At 36.6% G+C, this 22084-nt stretch overlaps 1 protein-coding gene across 3 annotated transcripts in view; it reads left to right on the top strand.

Moving 5' to 3' along the window:
* Positions 1-22084, top strand: part of PLCB1 (phospholipase C beta 1) — a 665042-nt gene that overhangs the window by 521586 nt on the left and 121372 nt on the right. For all 3 annotated transcript variants that reach the window (XM_070587880.1, XM_070587881.1, XM_070587882.1), the window contains exons 15-23: positions 724-791; positions 2842-2938; positions 5191-5275; positions 6908-7032; positions 10856-11010; positions 13929-14093; positions 15377-15476; positions 17384-17488; positions 18516-18625. In XM_070587880.1, the coding sequence (XP_070443981.1) occupies positions 724-791; positions 2842-2938; positions 5191-5275; positions 6908-7032; positions 10856-11010; positions 13929-14093; positions 15377-15476; positions 17384-17488; positions 18516-18625 (1010 nt within the window). The remainder of the gene's footprint in view (positions 1-723; positions 792-2841; positions 2939-5190; positions 5276-6907; positions 7033-10855; positions 11011-13928; positions 14094-15376; positions 15477-17383; positions 17489-18515; positions 18626-22084) is intronic.

The raw sequence follows: 22084 nt of genomic DNA, 5'->3' as shown, positions 1-22084 counted from the left end.
TCGTGTGGGAGAGTCAGGGCTGAGAAAAAGAAGGAAAGATGGAGGAGTACTAGTTTATCTGTTTTAGGGTCATAGAGACCCAGAAAGATAACATATACATCAAGATAGGATACACATACCATAGAGAGATAACTGGACGTGATGCCATATGTTTGGGTTTTCTTAAAGAATTTTCTTTCAAATTAGGATAGAGTCCTCTTTTTTTGAAAGATTGGCCCTGAGCTAACATCTGTTGCCAATCTTCCTCTCCTTTTTTTTCTCCCCAAAACCTGAGTACATAGTTGTATATCCTAGTTGTAGATCATTCTAGTTCTTCTGTGTGGCATGCCGCCACAGCATGGCTTGATGAGCAGTGCGTAGGTCCATGCTCAGGATCTCCAGCAACCCTGAACCACCAACACAGAGCACGTGAATTTAACCACTCGGCCACGGGGCCAGCCCCAATGCCATATGTTTTTAAAACATATTGATAAAAATGTTGACAACCATCTTTTATGGAATTTGGAAATTTCAAATAGTATTCACAAATCAAATGTAGAAAAAATCCGCATTCAAAATGTCAGTATAATTCTTTATAATTAATAAAATTTACATATCCAGGGGAATAGTTTTACAACAGTGAAAGGCCAATTTCCAAGGAAATTTTTGGTAATGCATGTGTTACATGTGTTTCAAACTTGTAAATGTTTGTTTACTTCATGATCTGTTATTAAAATTTGACAGGGGAAGCTGACACAGAGAGCGACGATGATGACGATGACGATGACTGTAAAAAATCTTCAATGGATGAGGTAGGTGTCTGGGCTTCTGGTGTGAAGAGGCTTTCCACTGACTGACCAGTCCAGGCGACGCCCTCTGGATCTAGTCCATGGCCACCTTCTGCCATCTAGTGGTGAAAAGAGTCACAGTTCACTCTAAAACTTTTTCACGCGCCTATTTGATAATGAAGATGCAAACTTGGGTCACTGAAGGAGTAAGCACGGCACTGAGGAAAGTTCTCTATCACAGTGTTGCTGAGAGTGCCTTCCATCAAATGGGGTATCTAGAGGGAGAATTCAAAATCTCTGCTATCCAACTGCCCGCTTCAGTTTTGAGGCAATTAAATGCATAGTTAAATGGTCCAAAGTCCAGAGAAGACATGAGTTTTGGAGAAATCTTCCAAAATATGGCATTAATTCCATGTTATAATTTTGGAATGACTAGAGATATCCATTGATATAAGCTTAAGCGTCCCAAATAACTTCATCAGCTCAGACATATAAATTTCAAAGAATCTAGAAGCAAATCAGGGATGGGTCGCTTGGAATTTTAAACCTTTGTTTTAGCAGGAGTCTTGGTCAAAAAGTTTATACTGAATCTGCTTTCAAATATATTGGAAAGTATCTGTCTCAGTAGTTGTATCTTTACAATTTAGTTAATAAGGACAAATAACAAATAATAAGCTATTCTTACATGATGTTCTTCCTCTTATAATTATTTCCTTTAATGTAGTCTAAATTTTTGATTAATTATGTTCCCCCACTAAATTTTAATGTCCAGGAGGAAAACTGTTCAGATGCCTGATAAAGTAGTTCTGCCTGAGAATTGTTTCAATTGTGTATAACTTTTTATCAGTGAGTCTTGATAATTTAAAACTGTTTTACTAATTGGATGGTCCATTTGCAAATTAATATTTCCCAATTAACATTTAACCTAAGGATTGTTACAAGAGTTTCCAAAAGAAACCTTGACTCCATGTATTCTGTCTTCTAAAGATGGGAGAAAAAATTAGATCAGTCTGCAGAGGTGTGTCCATGCCAATATTGCAGTGTTGGTTTTCTTCTTTGTTAAAAACTCCATCAAAGTGATATGTGATAGCTAGCCAGCCCTGGTGGTCTAATGGTTAAGATTCAGCCCTCTCACTGCAGCAACCCAAACTCCTTTCCAGGTCGGGGGACCATACCACCCGTCTGACGGTTGTCATACTGTGGCAGCTGCATATTGCTGTGATGCTGAAAGCTATGCCACCAGTATTTTAAATACCAGCAGGGTCACCCATGGTGGACAGGTTTCAGCAGAGCTTCCAGACTAAGACAGACTAGGAAGAAGGACCTGGCCACCAGCTTCTGAAAAAACTGGCCATGAAAACCCTGTGAATAGCAGCACAGCATTGTCCAGTACAGCTCCGGAAGGGGAAAGGATGATGCAAAAAGACCAGGCAGGGTTCCACTCTGCTGTGCACAGGGCCACTAGGAGTCAGAATCAACGCAATGGCACTAACATGTAATAGTTAATATAAGTAATATGAAGTGTTACAATGTGTCAGGCACTGTTCTGAGCTCTTTCACATAAATTAACTCATTTAATAATCACAAAAACTCTATATACTATTGGGACTGATTTTATCCTAAAGTTATAGGTGAGTAAACCGAGGCGCAGAGCAGTTAAGTAGCTTGCCCAACATCGCACAGTTTCCAAATGGTGGGCTTGGAATTTACAATTAGGCAACCTGTCTCTATTGACCTGGCTATTGATCTCTGTACATTTAAATCACCTTAATAAGAATGCAGATTCTGGTTTGCTGGATTTCTAAGGCTCACCCAGGTGAGGCTGACGCTGCTGGTCCCAGAGCAGCTGGGAGCCGCCCCTACACCTTCCTCCTCCCACTCCTCACGTGTGCAATGTGAGGTGTTGCTTTTTGTTCCTCCTGTAATGAATTTTCTATTGGCAATAATCATTTTCAGAAGAGGAGGGGTGATTTTCGCTCTCATGGATCAGTTGATCATTGCCCTGGGAAAATAACCCTTGATCATATAGTGCTAATGCTGACTCTGGGAAGGTTATTTTTATTCCTGCTTCCAGGGCACTGCTGGGAGCGAGGCCATGGCCACAGAAGAGATGTCTAACCTGGTGAACTATATTCAGCCAGTCAAGTTTGAGTCATTTGAAATTTCAAAAAGTAAGTTTTCCCTGGAGAAAAACCCCAAATGTAGCATATAATGAGTATATTTTAAACACAAAGTAATTAGACCAAAGAATGTTACCCTTAATAGAACTATTCTGTGAAGTCTTGAATATAGCATAAGTTGACATCTGGTTTATACATATATATATATGTATGTGTATTTCATATATACATATATAATAAATATATGTATTTCATATATACATATATAATATATATAATAATAATATGAGAGGGTATTCCATGATGTTTCCCCAAAGTACTTAATAGGGCTGCAGGCATACATGGTTATCTGAAAGACATTAGACCAGAGTACAGCTAATGGAGAGTTTTACACTTGTTTTTGGCTTGGAACAACACCATGGGCTCCATCCATTACATGAATGACAGTGTTGAAATAAACTATCTACCCATCGCCCAGAAAGGAAGCAGCCAGAGACTTGGTCAGCCCTGATAACTAGAAATAGAACCAAATCAACTCATTCACCACATTCCATTTGCCCAGCCTATGTTTTAATATATTTAGGGGAATCTATCATTAACATCACGTCACTTTGTGTTTTCCCTTTATCCAACTACACATCCATACTGGAGGCAAAAAAAAAATATCGTCTTTCCTCCACCTAAAGAAAAGAGCCCTTTCATGAAGTTTGTCCTTTATATTTGCATGAAATGTAAGATGCTATCAGGTTAAGAGAATCTTTGGGACTCTTTAGCTGCTTATAAATGTGCACTGTTAAAAACTAAATTTTTGCTTAAACGCAGCAGCCTCTTATAAAGGACAGCTTTACAGAGATATCAAAATCTAAGCTTCTACATAACACATTTATGTATAATTTTGCCCAAAGAGTCTTAACTTAGTGGCATATGGTATTGAGCTCTCTACAACAAAGAACATAACTTCCAAAACAGTTTGTATATAAAGATTTCAACATTTTCCTTGACGTTTAATTACCGATGCGTCTTACCACAAGTTATTCAATTTGAAACGTCCTAAAGTAGCTATTTTTATATTTCATTGGCTGTAAAATGAGTTTTCCTAATTCATGAGTCAAAACTTCCTAGACGAGTAGCCAAGCTGAGAAGTAGCTGGTGCATTTAAGTCCTTCAGAACCTGGCAGCAACAGCATCAGCCAAAGATTTACAAACAAGGACTTTTCTCCTTGTGTTTTATATCATTTTATCACTTTTTTAAAGAGAATACCACACGTATTTTACAAAGCACCTACTAAATTGACAATTTGAATTAACAGTCGTGCTTAAAATAATTGGTCAAATGAAAGTAGATTTTTAATGGACCAAAATAAGAGAAGAAAGAGTCTACCTTACAGTTGATTAAACTGGGGAAAGTGAGGAGAGGGATGAAGGCATCTGGGAATGATTAGGAAGAATGAGGCTTTAATTATGGAAAGTGGGCATCAAAGAGGGAAAAATGCCTCAAAGTAGCTCAGTTTTAAAGACTGGGAGCTCTCTACCCACTCTGGATGACGCTCGTCCTAATTTGTACACAACAGTTTGACTTTTAGTTGGGAAGAAGACAGAGAAACTATCTGACTCTGAGTCTTTCTAAACTAAGATAACTTTGTTTTGTTTCTCTCACTCTAATTGGGAGCTTGGATTTCATTTTCAAAATGTTTCCCTAAGAGTGGTGAGACCTCGAGCACATTCACCTCCCCCGCCTCTGTTATCTAATCTGAAAATGAGGCCATCCAACTGGAAAATTTCCAAGGATCCTTCTGCTTTGAAATATCATAATCTAATGTCGCTTCAGTTATTTGAGTCAGAAGGATATATACAAACTGAGGCAGTGACAATGTGGATATAAAAGAGACAGCCAGCATCTAGCACTAACATACACTTAGTCTCTCTATTGAACCCCCGCCATGGCCCTAAGAAACCAATCTGAATGGATTTACCAAAGATTCCTGCAGGACCCAGGCTCTTTTCAGAAGACAGCTTTCATGGCCACACTTTCCACATCTAAAGTTCATTTCCCCATCCTAATGCCACCATGTTTCCAACTTGCACAACCATAAGCATGTCTGACCCAGGTGGTAAACATTAGAAGAGACAACTGAAACTAAACTTTCATTACAGGTAAATAATTCACTGAAAAAAAAAATTGAATATGAAAGTTTTCTGAGGCTTCATTGCCTTCAACTTCACTGAATGTTTGCCTACTTCCTGCATGTGATAATTTATAATGTTCACTTTTATTTCTCACCTTTTTTGCTGTATTAACTCAGAAAGAAATAGAAGTTTTGAAATGTCTTCCTTCGTGGAAACCAAAGGACTTGAGCAACTTACGAAGTCTCCAGTGGAATTTGTAGAGTATCCTTGATTTGACGAATGACTACTGAATTAACGGAAGTTGTGTGCTATTTGTTTAATTTTTGTTTTTAATAAGGAGAAAGACGCGTGAAATGGCTTAAAAAGATGCATGAAATGGCTTGAATCTGTCACCTGGAATGATAAATCATTTCAGGTTTCATATGCAAAGTGAGTGGGGTAGCCTGGCATGCGGAGAAGAGAACTGGTCTTGGAGTAAAGGAAATCCAGATTTCAAGGTTTCCTTTACACTGTCAAGCTCTTTACCCTTTGGCAATTTGCTTACTGCTTCTGACTCTCTTCATCTGAAGTACAGAAATAATGACACTAGCTTTATGACTTGCTGTTTGGGTTAGGGACAACTATGTAAAGTGTGTCTATGTACTCTACACATATACAAGATATAATACATGTAAAGTGTATATATATGTATTTACACACACATACACAAACCTTCCTGGCATCTCACATCCTTATATGGAATAGATGTTCAATCAAAAAATAGTTGGGATGATGATGATGAGACTATAAATATATATTACTAATAGTGGCTTTGTTGATACTCCTGCCAATATTCATTTTTATCCATGAATCAAAATAAAATGAAACAGGTCTTTAATTTTTTTCTTAAAATTAATGCTAAATATCCCAAACAGCCCAATTTCATGAAGCAAGTCCTAGAATAAAATAGTCACCTTTAAAACTCATCAACAATAGGAGGGGGAACAAATGTAAACTCCATAAACAAAGTCACCTTATAAAATCCTTATATTCATTATGTTTCACTAAGTACTGACTATGTGATAGACTTTTTGATATATATCTTATCTCATTTAATCCTCACCATAGGCCTATAATGTAGAAATTGTTCAACCTCTTTTATAGATGAGGAAATTGAGGCACAGAAAAGGGAAATAACTTGCCCTAGGCCATACAGCCAGCAAGTTCCAGAATTAAGGTTCAAACTCTATTTGGCCTGACTCCACTGCACGAGCTCAGAACCTTAGCTAGCCTCTACCAAACTTGGTCATAGGAATAGTCAACCGTGTTTTGGAGACATAGCGTTGTTCAGTAACTAAAAGCTTCTCAGGATGGAAGACTGATGACGATAGGAACCAAAATACAAAACAAGGGCAAAACTTCTGTGCTATATTTACCTCGTTATCAATCATAAAGAGTACCACTGTCTTGGCAAATAGCATTCCCAGAGAAGGTTAAGAAAATGAGCAGAGAGCATTTCAAAAATAGCCTCACAGTTCATGTTATTTGCTTCTGCCAAACACAATATCATCCTCTCACACGATTTCACACGCTCGAGCTTCCTCATGTGTCCTTAATCATTAAGCTTGTCCTTAATAATCGCCACAAAATCACGTTGACTTTGACTCAATCATTTTTGCTACCTCATTAGTTTTCATCCAGAAGGCTCTGCAAGGGAGATGTTACATTTATTTTATTAAAGCACACTTATTCTGTTTGTTCAGAAGCTTTTTACATACTTCACGCACTAGCCCCATGAGATCATCAACATTTAGTTCATTTCCCTGATGGAGAAAGATGGAAGGTGGCCTCTCAGTTAATATCATTGGCTAATTATTTTTATAATTGTATTCACTACTTAACATGATGGTCCAGATATAACAAAATGCAGCTTAGCAGGATATATCCAAAAGGGACACGCGTGGATTCGTCCAACTACATGCCTCAGCTCTTCTGGAACGCAGGTTGCCAAATGGTTGCCCTTAATTTCCAAACAGTGGGTAAGTAACACCATTAATGGTCGTTTCCCTTCTGTTATAAAGCCACATTCCCAAGTGTCCAGAAACCATTCCCAAGGAAAAAAGACTTGGCCAGACTTGATTGAAAAAACAAATAAAAGCAAATTTCAAGGAAGGAAATAGTGCAAAACAAAGTGGATTTTGAAAATTGAGAAATTGTTTTCAATAGTTTGTAAACAAGTCTTCATTTCCACGGGTTTTGCATTATTTTCAAACAAAATTTTTATACTTTTTAAAGTAATACGTATTTATTATAGAAAATTTGGAAAATTCAAAAAAGTATAAAGAAAAGATAAAACTGCCAGGAATGCTACCACTCAGAGATTCAACACTGTTAACTTTTGGCTTTGTAATCTGTAAGTTTTTTTGGCTATGTATATACATGCTTTTTCACTTAATTCCTTGTTTAAAAATATATATATGCATATATATATATATACACACACCTAAATGCTATGCAGAAGCATGAATTTTAATAGCTGTATGTTAAGCATATTTTACAATTCACTAAAACCATTTTCTATCACTGGACATTAGGGAATTTTTTAGACTATAAGTAATGCTCTGAGAATGGTCTTGAATATAAATTGTCAAGTCTATCTCCTAATGTTCTTTTTGGAAAAGTTCCTAAAACAGAATTACTCTGCTAAAAGATGTGAAAGTATTAAGAACCTTTGTGCATAAAGCCAAATTGTCCATCAACGTGTTTCACTAGATTTCTCCTCCATCAGCAAGGTATGACATGAGATGTCCCCTCTCATTTGAGGTCTTGGTTAAGTATTATCATTAAATAATAATAATAAAATTTCAAACAAAATATACTACATCACTGTTGTTGTAATTTCATGTCTTTGTTATTGAGGTTGAACATTTTAAATGTGTGTTTTGATTTTTATATTTCTGCTTTTATGAAGGCCCTATTCAGGACTATTGTCAGTTTTCCTATTCATTTATAACAGCACTTTCTATATTTATTTTTTGAGCTCAGGTTGATTAATGTTTTGTTTTATGGACGTTTGGTTTACTTTTGTGATTACAGCCTCCCCACCTCAGGATCGGATCCCTATTTACTCCCTATTTCTCCCATGGTTTCCTTTTTATTTGTCATTTAACCCTTTCATCCATCCAAATTTAATTTTGGTATATAATTTCAATAAGACATCAACCCTTTTTTATACTGAACTAGAATTAAAGCTTAATAGATGTAGCCTTTTGTTGTTGTTGTTAATTTTAGCCCATTTTTTCAACTTATATTCTTTTTCATTAATAAATTTACCTGCCTCCTGGAGCCAATACTTCACTGTTTTTATTATAATGTTTTATATCGTTTAATACCTGGAAGTGGAAATTCTCCTTCATTGCTATTAATTTGCAGTTCTTTTCTTGCCATTGCCAGTGGGATTCCTGCTCCAAATGAATTTAGTTTGTTTGTTAATACATTTCCTTCTCCCCCATTGAAAGAAATAAGATTTTGATTAAAATCACATTAAATTTATAAATTCATCTGAAGAAAACTGACACCTTTTAATTTTCAGTTTTCTTATCATAGGAAGTACATTTTTCTCTACTTAAAAAATTGTTATATTAAGTACCTCAGCAAAATCACTTTCTTCATTAGTGATCTAGTCTCCTTAGATGAAATTCTTTTTTATAAGTTGTTTCTTTTTTTTTTTTTTTGAGGAAGACTAGCCATGAGCTAACATCTGCTGCCAATCCTCCTCTTTTTGCTGGGGAAGACTGGCCCTGAGCTAACATCCGTGCCCATCTTCCTCTACTTTATATGTGGGACGCCTACCACAGCATGGCCTGCCAAGCGGTGCCATGTCTGCACCCGGGATCCAAACCGGCAAACCCCGGACCGCTGAAGCGGAACGTGCGCGTTTAACTGCTGCGCCACCAGGCCGGCCCCTAACATTATATTTTTAACAGATTGTTTCTGGATATTGATATTCATATATTTATTTTATAAATGATCATCTTCCTAAGCTCTTATAATAACCTCTTTTGCCAGTAGATTCTATCAGGTTTTTCAGATACACAATCACAATAATTTAATCACATCCTAACTTTTCCCCCTGTCTTAGTACTTTGCACTGACCAGTCTAGAATAATACTAAATAATAGCATGAAGACTGGGCACCTTTCTCTGCCTCCTGACACTAACGAAAATCTGATCATTGTGACACATTGAGTAGATGCTGGCTGTGACTTTCAGACAGATATTCTTTCACACATTAAAGGAGCACACACTTGTCCTAATCAACTAAAAGTGTTTTGGGAATTTATGTTGAACGTTATCAAATGTCTCTTTGACACCTATTGGGATGATTATATGTTCATTTCTTCTTTTGTGAGTAAACGTGATAAGTTATGTGAATAGATCTTCTAATATGTAATTATCCTTTTGTTCCTGCTATAAATTCTACTTGCTTGCTTTGTATTACTTTTCAGAACTTATGATTTGCTAATGTAATTTTTTAGGCTTCTGGAGTTAATTTTTTTCATATACGATAGGTCCATCATTTTGGTCTTTTGATACTTTGTCCAATTTTAGTATCAAAGTTATAACAGCTTAATAAAATGAGAGATAAAATTGTACTTATTTTCCCTACTCTAAAGATGATTTGTACCTGGAACTTTGAAATAATTCTATCATCACCTCTTTATTATCCACCTAAATACAGATGAGTCATGACTCAGACAATCTGGAACAAACGACACCTTCCAAGATTCCTTAAGACTTTAAAATGTTGGGGTCTTTTTAACCTTAGCAATTGCAATTAGTGTGGACATTTATTTCATACACTGAGTCATAGGAAAACTTTGACCAGTAATCTTTGTCTATTAGAAACAGGTCAATGTGTAATTAGATATTGGTGTTAAATAATCAAAGAAATTCAAATTTTAAAAAGGAAATCTTTTTTTCTTATAAATTAAAAAAAGAAGAACTGTAGCATCCACTCTTGGTGAGGTGTGGGGAAGTCCATTCTCAAAAACGTGGATAAGAGGAGTGTAAAGTGGTTTAAACTTTCTCATGGGCATTTTAGCAAGACTTGTCAAAAAGCTTTTCCAATGTGCACATCTTTTGACCCAGAAATTTCTCTCCTAAGAATATTGTTGATGATGGCTTCTAAGATTTCACCACAACGCTATTCATCAAAACATTGTATGAAATGGTGAAAAATTAGAAAAGCTGTAAATGAGCCCAAAGAGGGGCCTGGTGTAACATTTATTCAAATATATCTGTGCAAAAGAATTTTATATGGCAGTGAAAATTAAAGCAGACAAATATTTAATGAAATGGACATATTGCATGTTCAAAATATATTTGAAGTAGAAAAACAGAATACACATTAATCTGTTAGCAGTGGTTTATCTCTGGATTTGGAGCTTACAGCTCAATTTTTTTTTCTTATCTGTGTTTCCTAAGTTTCTACAATGAATCAACATTCCTTTTTAAAATGGGAACAAAAGTGCACTGCAGGGCTGGCCTGGTGGTGTAGTAGTTAAGTTGCCTCCTCTGCTTTGGTGGCCCGGGGTTCGCCAGTTCTGATCCCTGGCCGGACCTACACACTGCTCATCAAACCATGCTGTGGCAGCATCCCACATACAAAGTCGAGGAGGATTGGCACAGATGTTAGCTCAGGGCCAATCTTCCTCAAGCAAAAAGTGGAAGATTGGCAACAGGTATTAGCTCAGGGCCAATCTTCCTCACCAAAAATAAAAAAGTGGACTGTAATACAATGTTACTTGTTGCTCCAAATATTAATACAGTGACCATAAGGTTTGTATCTTTGATATTCAGACCTGGCTATGCAAATAAATATGGGGATGTATGAATATAACGGGAAGAGTGGCTACAGATTAAAGCCAGAGTTCATGAGGAGACCTGATAAGCATTTTGATCCATTCACTGAAGGCATCGTTGATGGGATAGTGGCCAACACTTTATCTGTTAAGGTACGTACACCTCTATTATAAAATTGTGCCAAACAAGAGTCTTGAACATTGCCTATTTTGCGTAGTTTAGTCATTAAAAATTTAGTTGCCTGCAAAGTCTTCATTTCCTTCATGCACTTTTTTCTTTAAGGACTGAATCCGAATTAGTAGTTTTCAGAAGGCACACGCATGAGATAAAGAGACTGAGCGCCACTTTTTAACAGGATAAAAATTAGCCCCTAAATCAATAAAACAAGCTGGTGAGATTCACCGTGGCCAATCCTTTCTTTTGTTGTAAATATCCCACCGTGAAATTTACCACAAAAATTAGTGACCCATATTGGAGAAATCATCTGGTCTTTTTTTATTTCCCATTAGTTCTAGAAAAATATCCACACTGAGAAAAATTAGAGGAAAAAAGTATTCTCTCCACAAATTGTGAAATATTGAATACAAGTCTCAAGTTACCATAGTGTGGCTTTCAAAACTCTTATCAGCGTATTCAGGCATTTAAAACGCAGAGTGATGATATTAAATAAAAGAATTGCTTAATAAACATGCTTCTGGCCCTAAAAAATTAATTCCAAATGATTTCTGCAGTCTTTGAAATTAATGTTACAGCAGATACCATTTCTTTTTAGCTGTGAGAAAATATTTTTAATACTATGGATGGGAAATCATTTTTATGAAGAGCTTTTTATGGGAATTCTCTAAGCTTCTGGTGGTTGTAGCTGAGTTTCATTTACTTGTTTAAAGTCTCATTTCTTTTCTGTTTAACTAGATAGCTGTAGAACTAGGAAACGTTTTTTATTGGACAGAAATGCAATGTTCTGATTGGCCCTAAACCAAAGGCATATAAAAAACTGTGTTAAAAAAATGCTCCGTCACAGTTTCATTAATTTATAGCTACCCTAAGCTTGTTGAGCCCATTTTTACTTTAAAATTTATGTCACTTTATATCAAAGATTAAAAATAAAATTTCAATGAAGGGTCTCGCAATTTTATCTCTTGAAATTATTTCACACTGTATATCTGAAGAGTGGAGCTGGCAGCATTAGAGCTTCAAGATTATATTTATTTTAGGAAATTGTTTTCAGCTGAGGATGCTTCATTCCTGTCAAGTTTGACTAAGATAAACTCCTCAGCATCACACACTGATAAAACGTTATTTTTAGAATCCTTGTCCATGGTTGTGATAGTTGGGTCAAACTAATAATGTTTTGTCCTTGTTTGCCGATTCATCTTGCTTTGTACATGTGTGTCTGCTTATTTATTTTTTCCTGAAAATTCCACTGCGACAGTGTCAGGGATCATAAAATGACGCAGAGTCAGGAAAGAAAGTTGAGGGGAAACAGTTGAGTTCCAACGAGTGTAAACTGCTGCCTGAGCCCAGAACGGAGACACTGTTCTAGAGATGTTAGTATCCTCTGAATGGACAGCCACCCTGCAGTAGAGGTCTGCCTTTAACATTACAGCTAGAGACAAGAAGAGGCTCACACCCATCCTGCGGTGCCTTGGTTTTGATCCTCAGACATAGACTTTGTAGGACCAGAATGACCTGTGAGGTCACATGGTGTTCTGCCATCCTTTTTTACTAATGAGAACATTGAGGGTTAGTGTCATAACTTACTCAAGGACTTCTGCTTTAATCAAACACCTTAAGCACACAAAATCTTTGTGCATCTGAATTCCCAGTGTGACTCCCGTAACTCGGAAGTTTCAAACATGCTGTAAAATGTCTGCTAAGTTGTCCTCATGTAGAATCTCATGATAAACAAAGAGATTGTTGCTGGCAAGTCCCATACACTCAGGCCAAAGAGAACATTCAGGAGAAATGAGTAGTCCTGGGCAAATTCAGACAGCCTCTTCCTCATGGCTTTCTCTTGAAGTTGTTTGGAATTCCTGACCACATCAGCATATAGCTAACTTTGGCCACACTCAGAAACTAATGGCCATTCTCAGGCCACCATTGTATCCAATTTCTGGCCCAGTCATGATCTTGGAACAGTAATTCTGTCCCCTTTCATGGACTTGAGCTCGGAAAGCTCCTGGCCAGCGGCAGCTTTGTCAACCAGACAACCCAGGTTCATCAGGTTTGCTCCGTCAGCACCTCTTTCCCCTGCTCCCCTCTCTGGTGTTAAAGCAGGACATCTTGTTTGCCTCCGGTAACCTTTACAACACCTGAGAATCCCTCAGATTCTGAAAACTGGATTAGAAAAAGAGGCAGACATGGGAGACATTTTGTGAATATGTGATCCATTAGTTTTATGGCCAGACAAAGGATACACGCAATTGTGTGGATGGCTAAAACTCGGTGAGGTTATGGGTGCTGATAAACTGGGCTTGATAGTTTAACATGAATATTTGGTTTTGTTTTTTTATCACTATTGTGGCTTTTTATTTAAAGTGCAACAACTCTGAGAACTGGAATAGCATGGAGTTCCAACAACTCCTTCAAGTTGAATTTTAGAAACAAGAGGAAATTTTTTAAATGCTAGAGTTTCTACTATATTATGCTTTAAATTTGTACTCTCAAATGACCTTTTTATTTCATTTACAATCACGCTAAAATGATACTTTTTATCTTGTAACATTTTTAAGTATTTGAAAAACCTTTATACTCAGTTGACTCTAAAGATCCATCTTTAACATTTAATAGATGTATCATAACTACAAAAGCCTCGGTCTCATCAGACTCTAGATATTTGTTCATATATTTCCTCCTATACAACTTTTTCTTGTTAATTGACTCCTTCTAACCTCAGCATTTTCAATATTCCTCTACCAACTCTTTAACCAAAAGAGAAATCATATTTCTACTCTTGCTTCTGTGTCATTTTGACTATGGTTCAGTATCCACCATCAGCATTTCTCCCTCCTTAAAGGATTCTCCTATATCGTGGTTATTCATTTACTGTTCCTTTTCTGTTATGTTCTAGATTATTTCTGGTCAGTTTCTTTCTGATAAGAAAGTTGGGACTTACGTAGAAGTGGACATGTTCGGTTTGCCGGTGGACACAAGGAGGAAGGCATTCAAGACCAAGACATCACAAGGAAACGCTGTCAATCCCGTCTGGGAAGAAGAACCCATTGTCTTCAAAAAGGTTGGTCTTGTGTCCTTAACATGAGATGTAACTGCATATCCCAGGTGTTTGACACTGAGAAAAAAATTAAATGAGCAATTATTTGCTGCTTAATTTGGGGATTTAAATAGCAATAGCATTTTCAAAGCTATCTTGAAAACTATTCAAGATCTCTGTGAATCACTTGTTTGGATTTTTAGAATTGTATTGTTAATCAATTCTAGTATACCTCATTTGGAGAACAGAATAACCTATTAATTTAATTCACATCCTCTCATAATACAAGTGATAATATGTTTGCATTGTCACTCAAATGAGGTAGAGTGGGAAGTCAAGAATAATATTAATTAAATTCAGAATCGCTAGCCACTGGCAGCTAGTCATTCTATCTTGTCCAGATTCTGATAGAGTTAAAACATTTGCATTCGACTAGGCCTTCTCTCTGCCTTCACCAAAAATCAAGTCTTCAGACATGCTTATCACACAAAGGACGGCGACAAGTCCAATAGAAAGTAGAGCAGACTTTCTTACCTACCCTTTGCTGTTATCTGGCCAAAATATCTACAAAGACAGCCTCTGCAAAGAGAATATCTATGATAAACATCTCTGTGCTCGTTTGTTTCATATGTTAATTGGATTTAATAATAGGGTCCACTTCAGAGGGTTATTATAAATATTCCCTAATACATTAAAAACATTTAGAAAATATCTGGCACGTTGAAAACAGTCAAATGATAGTTTGCTGTTGTTATCAAAAATAAATTTTTAAGGATACAATTGGTCTCATGTTCTTGACCTGGGATATAACTGTTTACTCCACGTTTTACGTTGAGGGAAAAAAATGAGCAATTACTTGTTGCCTAATTGGGAATTTACATATTTATAAAGCAATCACATTTTGAAAGCTATCCTGAAAGCCCTTTTTTTTCTGCTTTTGTTTTGAAAATGTAAAAGCAATTTGCTTTGCAAATATAATAGTGAAGGCTCAGATAGTGATAAGACCGCTAGCTGTATTTGAACATAGAACTGTTGAGAATGTTCACGTCGAAAGAAAATCGTCTATGTACTGAGCAAACTTCTCATTATGACAAGGTGAGAGAACATAGATGAAGCTGTATCTGTGGTAATGTTTCTCCTTTTGAAAATCGAAATTATAGAGCAGCAACTTAACTTCTTATCAATTAGCTAAGTAGAAACTTCTATTTGGATTTAGGGAAGCAGGGCTATTTGACTATTTACCTTTCTAATTCTTTCTTGGACCTGCTCGTTCTTATAACTACGTGCATCCTTAATGTCCCTATAAGGTGGTCCTTCCTTCTCTGGCCTGTTTGAGGATAGCAGTTTATGAAGAAGGAGGCAAATGTATCGGTCACCGGATCTTGCCAGTGCAAGCAATTCGACCAGGTATGGATAGAGTGGTGAGAAACTTTTTTTCAAAGTTGTAAAGAAAGCCATCGCTGCTTACATGATTATTAAAGAAAGATTTAGGAAGCTATATGCTGCTTTGTCGTGTTCTTATGTAACAAGGGCTATAAGATTATTTATTTAAATCTGGCAGTGTCACATTTTCGTGACATGCTATGGTATATCAATCAATTCTTGCCAAAATAATTAAGCGTAACAAACTATCTGAAAACTCAGTGATGTATAAGCGTTTCACCTTCATGCTCATGGGCCTGTGGGTTGGCAGGGTTTGGCTGGGCTCAGTCATGTAGCTGTGTTTGAGGCTGTGGGCTGGGGTTAGGTCTGTTCCTCTCGTGCTCATTTAGGGGGCCCTGACTGAAGGGGCAGTGGTGCCCACACTATGGACTTCTCATGCTGGCCCACCGGAATGCATAAGAGCGAGAGTGACTCTGCAGATGTGTTTTAAGCCTCTGCTTGGACCACATCACTAACATCCCGTTGGCCAAAGCAGAAGTGCATGGCCAAGCCTCAAGTCAAGAAATCATGTTTAGGGGACAAATTTGAACAAATAATTCAAGCTATGACAATACGGTTTTGTGGGGGGTTTTTGTTGGTGTTTTGTTTTTTATTCAAGTATAGTTGACATGCAATGTTATATTAATTTCAGGTGTACAACATAGTGATTTCACATCTGTATACGTTACAAAATGCTCACCACAACAAGCCTAGTAACCATCTGTCACTATACAAAGTTATTACAATATTATTGACTGTATTCTCTATGCTGTACGTCATATTCTCATGACTTATTTATTTTATTTTATAACTGGAAGTTTGTACCTCTTAATCTCTTTCACCTATTTCATCCTTCCCTCCATGTCCCTACCCTCTGGTGACCACCAGTTTGTTCTTTGCATCTATAAGTTTGTTTCTGTTTTGATTTGTTTGCTGGTTTTGTTTTCAAGATTCGACATATAAGTGAAATATATGGTATTTGTCTTTCTCTGCCTGACTGTTTTCACTCAGCCTACTACACTCTAGGTCTATCCATGTTGTTGCAAATTACAAGATTTTATTCTTTTTATGGCTTAGTAATATTCCATTGTGTGTGTGTGTGTGTGTGTGTGTGTGTGTGTGTGTGTGTGTGTATACCACATCTTCTTTATCCATTCATCCATCAACAGACACTTAGGTTACTTCCATATCTTAACTATTATAAATAACCCTGCAATGAATGTGCAGGTACACATATCTTTTAGAATTAGTGTTTTCATTTTCTTTGAATAAGTATCCAGAAGTGGAATTGCTAGATTGTATGGTGGTTCTATTCTTAATTTTCTGAGGAACCTCCATACTGTTTTCTATAGTGGCTGCACCAGTTTACGTTCCCTTCAATGGTGCACAAGGGTTCCCTTTTTTCCACATCCTTGCCAACACTTGTTATTTGTTGTTTTTGATAATAGCCATTCTAACAGGTGTGAGGTGATATCTCTTGGTGGTTTTGGTTTGCATTTCCCTGATGATTAGTAATGCTGAGCATCTTTTCATGTGTCTGCTGGCCATCTGTACATCTTCTTTGGAAAAATGCCTGTTAAGGTCCTCCGCCCACTTTTTAATCAGCTTGTTTGTTTTTTTGATAGTGAGTTGTTATGACATATGGTTTTGAATTCTCTTTTGTGGAGAAAAACATGATTGGAAATGGAAAAAATTAGAATTGACATTGTTTTCCTGTCTGATGAGAAAAATAATACCTTATCACTCAAAACCATGTGATTAAAATGAGAAAGAAGTGTTCTGTTTGTCATCCAAAGTCACCTAAAATAAACACCTCCATCACATAGGTGTTCCTGTGTTATAACTAACATTGTGAAGAAAATGTGATACACAGTATTGTTGTCACCCTCCAGGCTATCACTACATCTCTCTGAGGAATGAGAGGAACCAGCCTCTGATGCTACCAGCTGTCTTTGTCTACATAGAGGTGAAAGACTATGTCCCAGATACATATGCAGGTAAACAGCATAACTCAAAGAGATATTTCCATCTGGGGTCATCCATATTTTTGTGGCTCAGTGGAAGGAAAACTGGACCAAACAAAGGCAGGAGATTCTGGTCTCAGAATCACCTCTATTTTTGTATGTATGTTTAGAGGTAGATTGCTCAAGCCTTTGTGGATAAATTTTAATTTAATTATTTAATTTAATTTAAGTATCAATAAAGTTTTGAGCATGTTTTTTCACTCTCAAGGGCCCAGCACTTCCTAAACCATGCTATCTGGTCCTACAACAGTCTATCTAGGCCTGTACAATGAATTTGCCTTCAGCCAGTTTTAGAACTCTGATCCTTTTCATGGTTGGAATCCTGAGTTTAGAGGAACCAACTTATGGCGATGTCAACCAGGAATCATAAATTTAAATGCTTATACTGCTAACTGGCCAGGGTGTAAGTTACTGGGGAGTGGTGGAGACTATGGCAAACTTGGAGCACATGCCCCATCCAAAGATGGCAGCCATAACTCACTCCAGCTGGCTAGTGCCATGTGCAAATGAAACCCATATTGCCAAACCTTTGGGTTGTTTTGACAGTCTTGAAAGCAGCCTTTTTATGTGAAAAGTCTCCACTTATTAAACATCATTTGGGCCAAATAGTACAAGTATGTGGACCATTGCTAGAGTGAAGGAATCCTCAGAAAGAAACTAAAGAATCTGGAGTATTGAGGCATCCTGAGTAGGAGCCTGTCCAGGTTGTCTCTCAGAGCTGACCTCACTTAAGTTCTCTCTTCTTGAGATTTCAGCAAAGAGTCCTGACTCTTGTCCATTTCCAAAATGTTGGATGGATGAGTGGATAGTTTTTTGGGTAGGTGGAAGAATGGAATTTGGATGATGAATTGGTGGATGGATAAGCGAGTAGATGGGTGATGAATGAATGCGTGAATGGCTGGGTGGATGAATGGATGGTTGGTTGGATGGATGGATAGATGGATGGTGGATAATCAATACCTCCAGGACCTTTGATTTAAAATGTCTCTCCTCTATTTAGATGTGATTGAAGCTTTGTCAAATCCAATCCGCTATGTGAATCTGATGGAGCAGAGAGCTAAGCAACTGGCTGCTTTGACACTGGAAGATGAAGAAGAAGTGAAGAAAGAGGTGAGAGGGTGTTCTAATCTTATGCATGGCATTAAGCATGGTTTCTACACCTAGTTGCTGGCTTTTCCCGTGTAACATCACACCTGAGGAGAAGAAAACAGCACACTGGAAAAACACTTTGTTGGAGTTCAGCATCATGTCACAAAACATCTAGATGACTGAATTTTTCATACTTCAGTCTCTTCTGGCATTCTGTGGCCACCACTGGCATCTGTCTTATTTTGTGACCCCCTTAAACAGTACATATGTTACTGTTTCAGGTGAAGGTTTCTAGGTGATTTCATGTTGATTAAAGGTGATTAAGGCACTTAGAAAAGAAGATGATCATCAAGTCATTTAGTACTTTCCTTTGTCTTTAATTTGAAGTGCAAGATTTTCAAAAGTGCTTTTGTGATTTCTTACGATACACAAAGTACTTAACACAATACCTGGTGTGGTGCGGGGAATAAACCATTTACTATTATTATTAAATTGTATATTTATGTATTATAATATATATTCCCAAAATAATCGGTGTATTATTCCAAATTACATGTCACAATGCAAAGAATAATTAAGGAAGGGTTTAGTAAAATTAGAAGTGTAATTTGTGTAGACATAAATTACTACTAATAGCATTCTTCTCTAATTAGAAAACAGGAACTCTTTAATCAACTTGATGTATTTTATTTTCTAAGAAACAGAAGTTCAAAGAATGCATTTCAAGTAAAATCACATGTATTGTCACTATTTAGAAACAATACTTTTCATGTCATCAACTTCTACCTATTTCTTGGCCAGGTTCTCCAAGGAGTAAGCACTCACTTGAAAAGAACATTTTAAGACACTACCAGTTTCAGCTTATACAGTACAGCAATTGAGCTAAAATCTCGTCATGGAACATTTTGCTAATGGTGCCTCAGAGAGACCATTTCTCTAATGATGGCAAAAAAGGTCATTCTAAGGAGTGGGAGACCTAGGGCCATTGACATTGCACGGGTCTTTTCACACATTGGTGTCATTTCAAAGCCTTCACTTTGCACCAGACATCACATATCAAAAACCTATTTGGGGAGAATGGAATACCAATGGGTATAAAAATACCGAAGTAGGGTTTTAGATCAACTTTATTTTTATTTCTCCTCTAAAAATGGTGAACAGAAAGAATTTTTAGTAAATGTACAATGTTAGATAAACTTAGAGAATATTTGAACATTTTCAGTTTTAGAAATAACTTTAGAGGCATTGACCATAGATTCCATATGGTCTAACAGAGAAAATACAACTTTTTTCCTTTGAAATGTCTAAACCCTTAACTGACCTCATTTTTGAAATTCGAGAAAAAAAAAATCATTTGCCCTTCCCATGTAATGCTAGGAAAGAAAAGTCATTTCACACCTTTGAACACCAGTGTGCCCTTTATCTTGTCTTGCAATAATGTAAGTTTGTTTGAATGAGGCCACCGAAAATAAGTAGCTGTGGTTTTCTCAAAAGAAAATTCGATCTAGGACATGGCAGGCACTGGAGACACTATTTTAGCAGCAAAGACTTTTTTAGTATAATCCTTTTAACTTGGTGGCTAGAAAGGTCATTCCTATTTGAAAATTAAAGACTTCATTCGACTGCAAAATATTCCCAGATTTGTAATAGTCTAATAAGTTATCTTCGTAGAGTAATTTGCAAACCAAATAAGTAGTAAAGTTGAAAATTCCCCCATACTTTGAACAATAGACATTTGTTTCAGATCATGTGAAAAGTTGTTTATATACATATATTTCCAACATATATCTATATCTGTATGTATATATAGATAGATAGATGTGTATAGTACTAAGGTACTATATAAACTTCATATATATATATATATAAAATTTGGAAATTAAGAAACAACAGAGATTTGAGTTGCTGGACTTATTTTGTCTTTTTAATGTCATTGTTTAGGGTGGTGGGTTAATAAAGTTGCCTAATCTGAATCATAACAAAGGCTTTATAATATTTATAGCTATTTCTCTAAATAAAAGTTCATATAAAAAATTTTAAAACATAACCAAAAGAAACAAAAAAGCTCGTAAGTAATCTTGCAGATACTGTTAACATTTTTGGTCTATACCCTTCTAGCATGTTTTCTACGTATATGTTTTTTTCTTGACAAAAATTCTTAATTTTTAAAAATGTTTCACAGCCCCAGTACCTTAATGTGGTTGTAGAGATGCCCAATGGGACATCAGTAAAACTTTTTATTTTCTATTTTTAAAATACACCTGTAAAGAGAAAAAAGTAAACATCCAATGTATTGATTACAAAATATTATGCGGTATCACTAATATCTGAATGCAATATTCGAACATGACTTGTTTTACCACATCAAAGAGGGCAGAAACATTCTACTGAGTGCTTACCATGTCCCCGGCACTCTTCTAAGCCCTTTAATGTATTAACACGCTTAAGTCTTAAAGCATCTCTATGTCTTAATTACTATTATTACTCCCATTTAAGAGATGAAGAAACTGAGGCACCAAGAGGTTAAATTCCTTGTCCTGTGCCAGGCAACTAGTAAGGAGCAGAGTTGAGATTGAAATCCATCCAGTCTTGGCTCCAGAACTCATGTTCTACACCAGCACTTCTAGAAGTTTTATGTGCAAACCAAGACATCGTGATAAAGTGCTGCTCCTGATTCAGTGGATCTGGGGTGGGGTCTGAGGCTCAGCATCTCTAACAAGCCCCAGATGATGGGATAATGCTCTTCCACAGAGCACACATTGAGTACCAAGGGTCTAAACTGAACTACATCACACTACCTCAATAACAAAGCTGTAATTTTCTAGTAACCTTTAACTAGGACTAGCCCTTCATTCATCTTTCCATCCTCTATAGCAGGTCACCTGGATGACTGAGCACAGAATATAAGACCTTTACCTTAAATAGTAGCATCCTTTGAATTGAATTTTTTTGTTGAATCAAATGTCAACATTTCTCCCTTTAAAACACTTGGATATTATCAGAATTTGTTCTCTAACAAGTTAGGTTTAAATATGTGGGTTCTATTTCATTAGTTTGTACAGTGGCTGGCCAAAATACATATCTCCTCAACCCAAAACTTCCAAGATAGAGAGGCTGCTTTCATTCAAGGCCAAAATTTCTGTTCTCAAGAGCTCCCTTTATTATCCACATATGCATATATAAGTGCAGGTGTGTGAGAGGCCTTCGTGGTCATTTTGATGTTGAAGAGGGTAAGTTGTTTGGTAATACTAACATTTTATTTACTCCAGGAGACCTTCTTTTTAAGTTGTCAGACTCGTGTTCCTATAAGTGAGCTGAAATTTATCTAAAACAGTTTACAAATATTTCCTAATTCAGTCTCTGGCACCATGGGCATCTTCAATGGCATTTAATTATTGGGAAAGAGAAAGTTCCTATGGTCTGGTGTGAATTTCTCCAGTAAAATAACCCAACGGCAAAAAATCCCAAGTGGTACTCTCA

The sequence above is a fragment of the Equus przewalskii genome, chromosome 21 (genome assembly GCF_037783145.1).
Source record: "Equus przewalskii isolate Varuska chromosome 21, EquPr2, whole genome shotgun sequence".
Taxonomy (NCBI): Eukaryota; Metazoa; Chordata; class Mammalia; order Perissodactyla; family Equidae; genus Equus; species Equus przewalskii.
This window is presented reverse-complemented; position numbering and strand designations above follow the sequence as displayed.